The sequence below is a fragment of the Sorex fumeus genome, unplaced genomic scaffold, assembly GCF_029834395.1.
Source record: "Sorex fumeus unplaced genomic scaffold, SorFum_2.1 ptg000009l, whole genome shotgun sequence".
Lineage (NCBI taxonomy): Eukaryota > Metazoa > Chordata > Mammalia > Eulipotyphla > Soricidae > Sorex > Sorex fumeus.
The window spans coordinates 15,007,692-15,021,780 of NW_026606066.1; the positions used below are offsets into that span (position 1 = coordinate 15,007,692).

General features: G+C 34.3%; 1 protein-coding gene across 3 annotated transcripts in view; it reads right to left on the reverse strand.

Annotated features, from left to right (window-relative positions):
* Positions 1-14,089, reverse strand: part of KCNH7 (potassium voltage-gated channel subfamily H member 7) — a 462,509-nt gene that overhangs the window by 150,032 nt on the left and 298,388 nt on the right. For all 3 annotated transcript variants that reach the window (XM_056110382.1, XM_056110381.1, XM_056110383.1), the window contains exon 3: positions 11,450-11,605. In XM_056110382.1, coding sequence (XP_055966357.1) covers positions 11,450-11,605 — 156 coding nt within the window. The remainder of the gene's footprint in view (positions 1-11,449; positions 11,606-14,089) is intronic.

A 14,089-nucleotide genomic window follows, 5' to 3' on the forward strand; every position in this document is an offset into this window, starting at 1 on the left:
AGTATAGCATGTGTGAACCCCGAATAAATGACAGGAACAACAAGATAAAGGAGCAGATATGGTACAGTAATGCTTTGACAAATTTAAACACCTGGTCCATTTTTCAGGGCAAGAGGTAACTGTAGAGGTAACAATAAAAACTTATGCTAAGATAGTGCAGAACTACAATGAACTTTTGAAGAAATGTGGGTCTAAACCCAGTAGATCAGAGGAAGAAGTGCAGAAGTTTGAAAAGTTAGCACTGCTGCAGGTATCAATACTAGGAGAACAACCATGATATTAAATTGATTTCAAGATATAACTGAGGGCTGGAGCGATAGCACAGCGGGTAGGGCGTTCGCCTTACAAGCGGCCAACATGGCTGACCCGCGTTCGATTCTTCTGCCCCTCTCGGAGAGCCCGGCAAGCTACCGAGAGTATTTGATATGCCAAACACAGTAACAACAAAGTCTCCAATGGAGACGTTACTGGACCCGCTCGAGCAAATCGATGAACTTTTAGTTACAGAGTTTATGTAACCATGTATGCTTTTTTTTCTATATCAAATTTAATCTTTCAAAATAGAAGACTTCCATAGACTGGAGCTATAATACATAGGGTAGGGCACTTGCCTTGCTCACAGCCAACCCAAGTTTGATTCCTGTTACCCCATATAGTCCCCTGAGTCCATCAGAAATGATCACTGAACATAGAGCCAGAAGTAAGCCCTAAGCAATGCCAAGAGTTGCCCAAACAATGGTCCTTCCTGAAGTAGAAGAGACTTCCAAATACATAATAGCAAATATTCCCTATGCTGCCAAACACTTAATTAAGTCCCTCTGATGAGTAGATTGTTTTTACAATAATGCTCCCTGAGAAGGAATTCTACATTACTACTGCATCTGTTCATCTTTGAATTAAAGAATGACTTATATCCAATGGCAAACAGTTAAAACACTATGAATACCCATTATACATGACTTTTACAGGTAATTTCTTTATTCCTTAGCTTGAGATTGGAAATCTGGGATACAAACTTGAGAGAGCAATGTAGCTATTCAAGAGACTACATATTTTATGTGTGAATTATTCAGAGTGTAGAATCCTGAGCACATGAATATATTTCAATGGCTTAAATATGTTATGTAATTGCTTAAATTACTATCTGTATTTTTTGTGCTAGAATTAGCTTCAATCAAAACTTTTTAAAAAAATTTTCCTGTAGGATGTTTTGGCAATTTTTTTTTTAGTGAAACATCATGAGGTATAGTTGTAGACTTACAAACGTTCATACTTGGGTTTCAGTTATACAATGATCGAGTATCCATCCCTCAACCAGTGCACATTCTCCACCACCAATGATCCCAGTAGTCCTCCCACCACCCCATTTCATCCCCCCACCCTGCCCTGCCTTTGTGGCAGGGTATTCCCTTTTGCTCTCTCTTTCCTTTAGGGTATTGTTGTTTGCAATAGAGGTATTGAGTGGCCAGCATTTTTGATCGGTAGTCTACTTTCAGTATGCATCTGGCATCGCTAGCGAATCCTCCAAACATCCTTTATTTTGTGTTCCCTTCTCTATCTGAGCTGCCTTTCCCCCCAGCATGTGCTCCCAGATTCCAAGTCATGAAGCAGAACTCCTGGTACTTATCTCAACTATTCTTGGGTGTTCATCTACCATTCTGTTACTTTTTATTCACCAGATGAGTGCAGTCTTTCTTTGTCCCTCTCTTTCTGGCTCATTTTACTTAGCATAATACTTTCAATATGGAACCACTTGTATGTAAATTTAATGACTCCATCCTTTCCAACAGCTGCATAGTATTTCATTGTGTAGATGTACAAAGTTTCTTTAACCAGTCATCTGTTTTCAGGCACTTGGTTTCTTTCCAATTTTGGCTATTGTAAATAGTGCAGCAATGAACATAGAAGTGCAGACGTTATTTTGACTGTACTTTTTTGCCTCTCCAGGATATATTCCCAGGAGTGGTATTGTTGGGTAAAATGGGAGCTCAATTTCTAATTTTTTTGAGAATTGTCCGTACTGTTTTCCAAAAGGACCGAACCAGTTGGCATACCCACAAGTAGTGAAGGAGGGTCCCTTTCTCACCACATCTGCACCAACATCGGTTTCTTTTGTTCTTTTTGATGTGGGCAGTCTCTATGGTGTGAGATGGTATCTCATTGTTGTTTTGATCTGCATCTCCATGATGATTAGTGATGTAGAGTGCAGATGATATGATACTATACTTAGGGAACCCTAAAACCACTACCAAGAAACTCTCTTGGAAACAACAGACTTGTATAGTAAAGTTGCAGGCTATAAAATCAATACCCAAAAGTCCATAGCTTTTCTATATGCAAATAATGAGACAGAAGAAAGTGACATGAAAAAAATAATCTTGTTCACAATCGTGCCTCAGAAAATCAAGTACCTAGGAATCAGCTTAACTAAGGAAGTAAAAGACCTGTACAAAGAAAACTAACTACAAAACGCTACTTCAGGAACTAAAAGAGGACATGAGGAAATGGAAAGATATCCCCTGCTCATGGATCGGGAGAATTAACAATGTCAAAATGTAATACTACCCAAAGCATTGTACAAATTCAATGCGATCCCTATAACAATGTCCATGGCATTCCTCAAAGAAATAGAGCAAACACTCCTGAAATTCATATGGAACAATAAGCACCCATGAGTAGCTAAAGCAATTCTTGGGGAAAAGAAAATGCGAGGAATCAACCTCCTAAACCTCAAGCTCTACTACAGAGCAGTAATAATTAAAACAGCATGGTACTGGAACAAAGGCAGAGCCGCAGACCAATGGGATAGGGTTGAATATACTGACACCCCTCCCCGCCCCAATATATGATTAGCTAATCTTTGATAAGGGAGCAAGAAATGTGAAGTGGATGTGGTTTGGGTTTAATTTCTTTAGCAAATTGTGCTGGCAAAACTGGATAGCTACATGTAAAAAACTGGGCTCAGATCTCTACCTAACATTATGTACAACAGTAAGATCAAAATGAATTAAAGACCTCAACATCAAGCCGGAATCCATAAGGTACATTGAAGACAAGGTTAGCAAAACCCTCCACGACATTGAAGCTAACGGTATCTTCAAAGATGACACGCCACTGGCCACGCAAGTGATAACAGAGATAGACAAATGGGACTATCTTAAACTAAGAACCTTCTGCACCTCAAAAGATACAGTGACCAAAAATACAAAGACAGTTTACAGAATGGGAAAGGATATTCACCCAATACCTATCTGATAAGGGGTTGATATCAAGGATATACAAAGCACTGGTTGAACTCCACAAGAAGAAAATGATAGCTGAGATGGAAAGACATGTCTTAGCTTGAAATACTAAAGTCTTCCAAAAGAGAAATTCTGCAAGCAACTGAAATTATTGAGTTCTGAGAAACAAAAAATTACTTTAAAAATATGAATTGGAGATATGGATTATGAGGGGCTTTTATCCTGTAGGACATGAATGAGTTTGCCCAATAATGACATAAAAATACATATTTTTATGAGAGAGAGACATTGACTAAGAAGATAAGAATACTAAGCACAACTTTGGAGGAATATATGAGCAAATAACATTTGAGAGCAGAGAAAAAAGAACATGAACATGTCCTAAAATAGAGAAGGGGGTCAAATTTAACAATAAAGTATGTCCAATCTAGAGGAGAAAGTAAAAATCACTTTGTCTCTAAAATTGTCTATAGGAAGAGATTAGTTACAGAAATGAAGAAATCAAAGAATAAACGAATAGTAAGGAGAGAGAACTGTAGCAAATTGAACAGTAAAGACCCTTTCTCATGGGGTCACCAGTATTGTCTCAACTTACTCAGAACATGCAGTCAGACACATTCTTCCATTAGTGAGTAGTCTTAATTTATTGTAATATTTCATATTTTAAACCCGAGTTCAATTCCTCCGCCCTTCTCGGAGAGTCCAGCAAGCTATCGAGAGTATTGCTTTCACACGGCAAAGTCTGGCAAGCTACCTGTGATGTATTTGATTTGCCAAACTCAGTAACAATTGTCACAAAGGAGACATTACTGGGCCCGCTCGAACAAATCAATGAACAATGGGAGGAAAGTGACAGTAACAGTGATTGTTATAAAAAAGCTAATTAAAACATTGAGAGATTATTGTGTAATATAAATATAGTGCTTTAGTGGAAGTATAGGCTATTTTTTTGCAGCATGAAGGAAACTGCAGAATATATTGGTAAGAAAGGTGAACTTTGGTGAGAATAGACTTTGATTATTTAGGGGTGGCATTGCTACTCCTAATGAAGTGGAATGATGTGGTACTTAGCCAACAAGATTACACCCAGCAGTGCCCGGGATCAAACTCAGGGTCTCATCCGTTCCAGGCATGTGCTCTTACCACTTGAATTATTTCAGTTTCTACTTGAATTATTCCAATTTCTAGTAGAGATTATTTTGAAGGTACAAACTAGGTTCTGGACTTCAAGAGGAGACTTGAGCCTCTGTTAACATCTGTCACCAGGAGATAAGATGTTTTTTGCTAATGGTGTGTGAATAATGAAGCTCCTGCCTACACTTTCCCTACGGTCTGAAAAGTAAGGTTATTGGAGGGGGAAAAGAACTAGATTTGGTATAAAAATTAAGAGAGTTCTGCTTGGTAAAATTCTGTAAGACTTTTTGGTTGGAATGGATCAAACGGTTGAAAAAGTGTAGTATGTCATGCATAATTTAGTTCTCTTTTTTTTTTTGGTGAGGGGGCCACACCTGGCTGTTCTTGGGGCTCACTTCTGGCTCTGAGGTCAGGGATCACTCCTGGTGAGGATTTGGGATTAAACCCACATTAGATGTATGCTAGGCAAGCAAGTTCCTTGCCCACTGTACTATGACTCTGGCTACTAATTTTGATTTTTTTATGCAGAATTATTACACAGTATATTTTTTCTGGGAATAATGAAAACTTAACTTAGACTCTTTTTTTGTACTTACTAAATTTTTGATATTGTGAATAACAGTAAATTAATTAGACTTAAGTGTAAGCAGAACTATTTCAAATTTATTAAAGTAGTCAAGATTTTATTACTTAAAATATACTCATAGATATGGAACTTAAAATCAACTTTGTAGTGGGTCACAGACTGTTTTAAAAACAAGTTAAAAACAGGATGCATTCACTTTTTTATTTGTATGACCATTTTTAAACCAACAATTTTTGCTTACACCTCCCAACCGCCTGGAGAAATCCTTTTTTAGAAAATCAGAAAGTGTGTGTCTGTCCATGATTTCTGCTTAATTTGCCAGTCAAACCTTCAAATCTGAAACTAAGTAAAGGGAATTTAGAGAATGTAATGATTGATGGAAATGAAAAAAAATGAATATACTTGTTGTAAATACTGAGCCTTAGTCACACTCTGTAAATAATTTTATCTGCATAGTTGTAGGCTCTCCAATGATTACATGTCTGAGTGGCAGCTGTTATGTAAGGAAATCACTCATGTTCATAAAATAAGGCATCAAATTTACTAAATTTGTTATGACTTGCACATGAGCTACTATTTTAATCACAGTTGCATAGAATATGCATTATATCATGGGCTTCTGTTTAAATGTTTTTCATTCAGGAAATCAAAACTTCAATTTTCTATCTGCTCTTATATTTGAAATCAACATTTTATTACTTCTAAATATTCCTTAAATTTATGTAAACATATACAACTCTACTGTTCAGTTTGCTCTATTTTTTATACAATTTTATGGATTATGGAAGGATCTATTTAATGATAAAAATGAATTTGTAAATGAAAAATAGAGAAAAATATACATGATTCAAAACAAATGAACTTATTTTAATTTTTTTGCTTATTAATATTTCTCATGGGCTGCAGCAATAGCACAGCAGATAGGACATTTGCCTTGCAAGCAGTCAACATGGCTGACCCGAGTTCGATTCCTCTGCCCCTCTTGGAGAGCCCAACAAGCTACCGAGAGTATCTCTCCCGCATGGCAAAGCCTGGCAAGCTACCCATGACGTATTCAATATGCCAAACACAGTTACAAGAAGTCTCGCGATAGAGATGTTACTGGGCCCACTCAAGCAAATCGAATAACGGGAGGACCGTGACCGTGACCATGATTAATATTTCTCATAACTGACAGTGCTCAGGAATTACTTCTGGCTCTGTGCCAAGGCATCACTGCTGGTGGTATTCAGGACACAATACAGGGTGTCAGAGGACCAACCTCATTCATTGAACACAAGAGACTTACCTTATATACTATCTACTTATGCCCCAAATTAATTATTTTATTGACATTTCTTGGCCAAAATACAGGCTGATGTTATCTAAGGTACACCCAGCACAATCTCAGGAATCAGCTGGTAATGAGTATGTCAGCAAACATGAGGAAATAAAAATGGACATCAACTTAAAGAGACAGTAAATGTTATTTAATTTTATTTATAAAATTGGGAGACTGACACATTTGAGATTTTGAGTGTTTTTCTCAAATCTAGTACTGTTTAGAACAAAACAATCATCCATTATATTGATATATTTGCCAAGTATTGATTTAACAGAAAATTGTATTTTCATCTAGACATAGCAAAGGAAGAGATTTAAACTGTGAAAATTTTTCAACTGGTATATATTTGCTGTAGTATTATACTAGGTTTACAACAGAGGACATTTGGGTCCATGTTTTATAGATATCTAAAGCCATAGATGCATATATATTAATTTATGCACAGTGTAACAATATAATTTTGCTATGATTAAAGTTTTTTAGTCTCTAAAAAAATTAAATAACATTTAATTTTTTCAATACCCTCATTAAAAACACACAAAGAGAAAATTAAAGATATCTACATATTATCTGTCACACTGTCACTATCCTCCTGTTGTTCATCGATTTTCTCAAGCAGGCCAAGTAACGTCTCCAGTGTGAGACTTTGTTGTTACTGTGTTTGGCATATCAAATACATCACGGTAGCTTGCCAGGCTTTGCCATGCGGGCGAGATACTCTTGGTAACTTGCCGGGCTCTCCAAGAGGGGCAGAGGAATCGAACTCGGGTTGGCCATGTTGGCTGCATGTAAGGCAAACGCCCTACCCACTGTGCTATCGCTCCAGTCCACCTACATATTATAAAATAATTAAATATAATTTTCATGTAGACATGGAAATAAGTGACCAAGAGCAGCTAAATTAATTCAAAGAAAATATAGCAATATTCATTCAGAAACTAAGTGAAAAGGAAGTATGAAAGTCTCCTTAAGAGTGATGGAAAACAAATCAAATAGGGTTTAAATGTAAAATAAGACGGCTCCAGACAGAGTTAGATATACTGATAACAGGTCTGTGATCTTAATGGACTCACAAAGGTAACCAGAAACATTAGAGAATATCATACAGAAAAATACTTGTTTGAATAATGATCTGGGATCATCATTCTTGTATCAAACAAAATAGAGGTCAAAATAAAATGGTAATTTGAGACAGGTATATATTATGCAACAATTAAGAGAGCGATACATTATGAAAAATTTATACCCAATAACACATATGCACTAAATGAAGGGATATCAAAATACATAAAGTAACTATTGGCAGGTTGGAAAGGAGATGCTAGTTAGCAACAGAACAGCAAGAGATTATAACATCAGGTCTTACCAAATGGAGGCATCAACTAAACAGAAAATCAGTAAGGAAACATGGCTTTCAGTAAGAATTTGGAAGAACTGGGTTAAACATACATTTATAGACTCTTACCCCCACAAAAAGATGAACACACTTCCTTTTCCAGTGCACAAGAAGTTCTCCAGGTTAGTCATATGCTGGTACACATTGAAACTGAATAAAATATATTTTTATATATACAATGTAATGAAAGTAGAAGTCAAGTGTTGAAAGAAATATAGTGGAAGCTCAATTATTTGGAGACTAAGCAACATGATATTTAATGATTATTTGGTCAATGAGAACCTTTTTTTTAAAAAATGAAATTAAACCATTTCTGGAAATTAATGAGAACAAAGACAGAGCTATAAGACACAGCAAAAGCAGTGCTGTAAGGGAAGTTCATAGCTATATGGGTTTACATCAAGAAATAAGAGAAAGCTAAAATAAACAATCTAACTTCATATATTGGGGATCTAGGCAGAAAAATGAAACCGAAAGTCATTAGATGGAAAGCAATAATAAAAATTAGAGTGAGCATGTGAATTAGAAACCAAGAAGGGAATGCAAAAGATCAATGAAACCTAGATCTGGTTCTATAAAAGAATAAAAAAGATTGAAAAGCTCTTTCCTAGACTCATAGAAGAAATCTTATTAAACTGGATCAGAAATGAAAGGGGGAGAAGTTACAACAGAATAGATATAGAACAAAAATACAAAGGAATCATAAGAACTATGGACCATTTCATGACAGTAAATTGGAGAATCTGAAATAAATAAAATAATTTTTAGAACATACAACTTTCTAAGGCTGAATAAAGAAGAAAGAAAATCTGAACCAGTCAATAAAATCAAGAAAAAAAGAAAAAAAAAGTAACTGAAACTTTTCTCATAAGTGTACCTAAACAGTTCCAGATGTCTTTATGAGTGAGTTTTCTCAAGTCTTAAAAGAAAAGATTTGTTACCTATGTATCTCAAGCTCTTTCAAAGCACTGAAAGGAAGTGTTCCAGTTTCTGGTCAACTCTGAAATCCAAAACAGTTGGGAACATCATAGGAATATTACAGACCAATATACCTAATGAGCAAAGACTCAAAGATCCTCAAAAAAGTCTTAGCAATCCGAATTCAATAATACATTAAAAATTTTGCATAATGGGTTTATTAAAGGAATACAAATATTATTCAATTAACGTAAATCAATGGGCTGGAATGATAGCACAGTAGGTAGGGTTTTTGCCTTGCAGGAGGCCAACCAGGCCAACCCCGGTTCAATTCCTCCGCCCCTCTTAGAGAGCCCTGCAAACTACTGAGAGTAACTCACCCGCACAGCAAAGCCTGGCAAGTTACCGTGGCATATTCCATTTGCCAAACACAGTAACAAGTGTCACTATGGTGGGCCCGCTGAAGCAAATCGATGAACAACAGGAGGACAGTGACAGTGACAATGTAAATCAATTAACGAAATTCACTACAACAATGAAAGGAAAGATAGAAAGTAAAAACTATAAATATAGATCACTTGGCAAGAGTCAGTGACCGCTTATGATAAAAATTCTTTCCAAATTGGGATAGAGAAACTCACCTCAATATATTAAAGGCTATAAACAACAACAAACCAGATATCCTACCTAGAAGTTGAAAACTAATTCTTCTCTTTAAGATCAGGCATAACACAAAGATTGCCATACTCAACAATATTATTATTCAACTATGTCTGGAAGCTCTAGACATAGCAATTAGATAAACAGAAATAAAAGTGATTCAAATCAGAAAAGATTAGACTAAGATTAGATATAATAAAAGACAAAACAATGCAATGATTCTAACTCTATACAGATAGAATAGAGGGTATCATGCTAATCAAAGACAGCTAAATGAAGAGGGACAGATACCAAATGATTTCTGTCATATGTGGGATTAAAAATGCATAGTAAGGGCTTAACAGTTTCTATGGCAGGGAAATAGCAGGGTGGGGGTTCTGAAAGACACACTGACACAATAGTGGATCAAAGATGTCACTTTCAAGGAAGTTGTGCATAGGGAATATTGATTCATGGAACTCTATTATTAACAATATTATAAGTAAGACTGACAAAAAAATAGACAGACAAGAAAATTACCAAACACATATAACTCTGTACACATGCCTTCATTTGAATTCATGAGGAACAATTGGGGTATTCACACAAAAGGCAAGAACAAAACATAGTACCATAAATTTCTTTTTAATGATAAGTTGGAGGTATCAGTCAGCGCAGTGTGACAAGAGATAATTATTAGATGTAAAACACGTAATGGGAAATGTAAATCACTCTGTATCTGGAATGACTGAATACTTTAAGGTCTCATAAGAATTAATGTATGTCACTGTAAACAAGTAGGATATAAAATAGCACAATGATAGCAACATACAAAATTAACATACTCAATAAAAATCAGTGACCTCAAAAATTATCTTTTATTTGATATGTGAGAAAAAATCCTAATTATAATAGTAGTGACAATAGTAACAATGAAAATGTAAAATAACAATTACTAAGTAATAAGAAAAATTGAAACCACTATGGAAATATGCAAAGATACACACAAAATATAAAACATAATATTATTATTTAGAATAATTGAATATTTCAAAGATATTAGTTTTCCTTAAATTATAAAATGTCTATGATCTGAAGGTATGCTTTTTCAGAATTCAGGAGAAATGTTTCTAAAATTTATGTGAAGCACTAACTAGACCAATTCTATTAAAATCAGTATGACAGACATGTCACATCAGAGACTGTCCAATTAAAAGAAAAATAGACAGAGGAGAAAGCACAGAAATACACTCAAGCACACAAAATTTAGTGTGTAATGAGGGTGCATATCATGTTACTAGTGAAGATAACTTCTTAATATGTGATCAAACTAGAAATATTTTATAAAAAATATAAAATTCATATCTCACCAAGTTGATTTTAAAATGCATCAGAAAAACTAAATAATAAAATTATATAAATTCTAGAAATAGAGAAGTGAATTTATTTACAAACTTGTAGTGATTAAAGCTCTTCTAATTTTACTCAGTAATTTAGAATATTTGAGGTTTGATAAACTCAGCCATATTCTACAAGTCTCCATATGAAAAAAGTCATGAAAAACCCGTAAGACAAAAAATGTCTTAAAAAATAATTTGAAATGTATTCTACAATTCTGTAGCTGAAACAATAAGAAATGTAAAAAACTGATGGACAGTTGCCAAAGTATTCATAGTGCTTAATACATATACATCACAAACAAACTAATTCTCACCTATAATAAATAACCAAAATCATAAAGACTGACTCAGTCTGATTATAATGCTTTGGGAGATTTTTTTTCTAATACAATGTAAATGCTAGTATAAAAAGGTCATAACTTTCTATAAGTGTGTTTGTTGGTATTTGGAAAAATTATGTGTGCACTGATTCTTTAATCCTGGAAATCCCACTCACAGATGTCTACTGAATGTATTTTGTCAAATAATACAAATAAAAACATAATAAATTACTTCTGTGCAATTCAGTCTATTTTGGAAACACTAAATGTCTACATATAAGAGATTAATCAAAATAACTAAGGTTGTCCAAGTTAAATGACTGAAAGCAAGTGTTCAATTCCATAAGGAATCAAAAGGGACTGTCAGCTTTCTCTATAAAAAAAAATTCAGTCAAACTTTAAAAATTATTAAGGACTACAATATAAGCCATTGAAATTATTACAGTAGCAGAATACCAAGAGTAGTATATTTATGCTGTCCTTTACTTACGGTTTACAGCTTTGACGGGTAATATTGGGTTTACCCTCTCTTGGGTGGCAGTATTTTCTTCATCTGTCACATATTCAAAGTTAATAATGAACATCATGGCTACACCCTCTTGGTTTTTCACTGGAATTATGTGTGTGTTACAAATGAAAGTGGAACCTAAAGGGATAAAAAATGAACATTAAATTAAAATTATGTCTCCTTATTAAAAATCAGTAATATCAAAGTGCTTCTAAGTCTTACATAATTTCTTTCTTCCTCTCCCCTTCCCCTCCCTCCCTCCCTCCCCCCCTTCCTTCCTTCCTTCCTTCCTTCCTTCCTTCCTTCCTTCCTTCTCCCTCCCTTCCTTCTTTTCTTTTTTTTTCTTTCCCCTCTTTCTCTGTAGTGGTGCTTGGGGATTTATCTCAACAATGTTCAGGGGACCATATGGTGCTGGGAATAGTACCCAGGGCTATTGTATAAAAAGCATGTGCTCCAGAAAGCTGAACTACTCCCTGCACTAAATGATTACCTGAATTTCAAAAACATTTAATTAGGAATAATATTGCAAATATATTCACTTAAAATGTGCAACTTTTGTCAGAAAATATTTACTAACAAATTTAGCTATATATCATGTAAGAACAGAGTATCAAATCTCATTTGTTTTCATACCCATCACTCTAATAACTAGTTCAGAAAAATATTCATATTATTTAACTTTCTAGTAAAAATCTTAACTTTTTATTATATATTGGGTTAATCTCAACTTTTTCTTATATATTGGGTTAAATTTAAACCAACATGAAATATAGCAATTAAAAACTATGCAGATAAATCTTTGTGTCATGGAAATTTTTATAATTTTCATAATTAAATTTGTTACTTTTATTCATTAATTTTTTGAGAAAAATAGATTATTAACTCTTTAAATATATTTTAATAATTCTTCTCTCTTCTCCCTCCCAAATTCACAGTGCTGAGTTCATAATAATTTTGTTTGGTTTATTATTTGTTAGAAAGTAAGAAAAAACATTCTGTGTATTTGTCTTAATTTGATCCTTTCAATGAGAAAAATATATTCTTTATTGGTTTTTATTTATATTGTTTTAGGACCACATCTGGTGGTGCTCAGGGTTTATCCTTTATGCTCAGGCATCTATCCCAGCAGTGTTTGGGGGACCAAATTCAGTACCAGAGATCTAATTTGGTTGGGGTATACTAGGCCTCCTTAGTCACTGTACTATCTCCCTAGACAAAAATTCCATTATTTTTCTAAAAGCACATGTAGACGAACATTTCATTAGAATGTGCATCTGGAAATCCAAATTTAGAAATATAGCTAAGAAGTTTAATGTTTTCTAATCATCTTACTTCTAATTGACTTCTTGAAATGTCTAGAATTGTATATTCTCCCAAAAGCAGTTTTTTTTTTCATGTCCTATAGAGGTAGGAGCAGGGAGGGAGCAAAGTGAAACTAATATGAAACTTCAGAATATACGAAAAAGTAAGAAGCCATCAAGAGGCTGGGAACAGTGTCTATAAGTAGAACGATGGAGTCAGAAGGAAATCTTAATATCCAGAAATATCATCAGTAGGTATAAGCAATTCAAAATTGTATCCTATATTTCATCTAACACTTAAAACAAATAAATAGGAGAAAAGTTTCCTTTTCACTTTTGTACCATTTCCTGCTGACAAAGATGGTGCTACCACTGAGCCAGCACAAGTTGCATAGCTTTTAGGGTGGATCTGGTAATCTAATTATTAATACTGACTATTATTATCTAACTATCGAAATTTTATGTGTGAAGTAGAATTACAGTCTAACTACTTTGCAGATAGCCTTTTAAAACTATAAGCAGTACATTGGGGATGCTTCTTTGTCTGTTATGATTCAGATTATCAGAGGAGGTTTGCATCATCTGAAATACATCTTATTTATAGTTAATTTCATCTTTTCCATAAATGTGTCCACTGTTTAACTATGTCGGAATGCACGTTTTTATAATGATATCACGTACCATCAGTGTTTGGTTATATCGTCAATCATTTAATAAAATAGTTAGCTAGAACACTTGTCATAGTTTCCATGGTAACCAACAGGATGAGTTTTGTAAACAGAAAATAAGCAATTTAAGACTGTTCTAAAGCACTAAAAATAGAAGAGCTTCAGGCCAGGCATCACAATACAAACTTGTACAACACTGAATCTGAGGAGATGGTAGAAATAACCAGTATGTATTTTCCTAATGAACAAAAATACATATTGAATTACCACTTAAATAACTATTATTACATAATTTGTAACACTGTGAGTTCACAAATTAGTTATTTAGACGTTTAAATTCTTTAAACTTTTTAGATATATATCTGATTTTATAACATAATTCTTTTTGACAAATCAAATAAAAGATGTGGAATTGGATATACAATGTAATAGGTTTATAATAAGTCCGAGTAATTTTGTTTTTTATTAATATGGGGGAAAAGCACGTGTTTTTATACTAATGCTTGTAAATCTACTAACTAGTGGTAAAATTTAAAGAATTATTGTGATTGATAAATATTTAGGTGCATGCCTTGGCTGGAGTGATAGAACAGCGGGTAGGGCATTTGCCTTGCATGCAGCCGAATCGGCCGATCCGGGTTCAATTCCTCGGG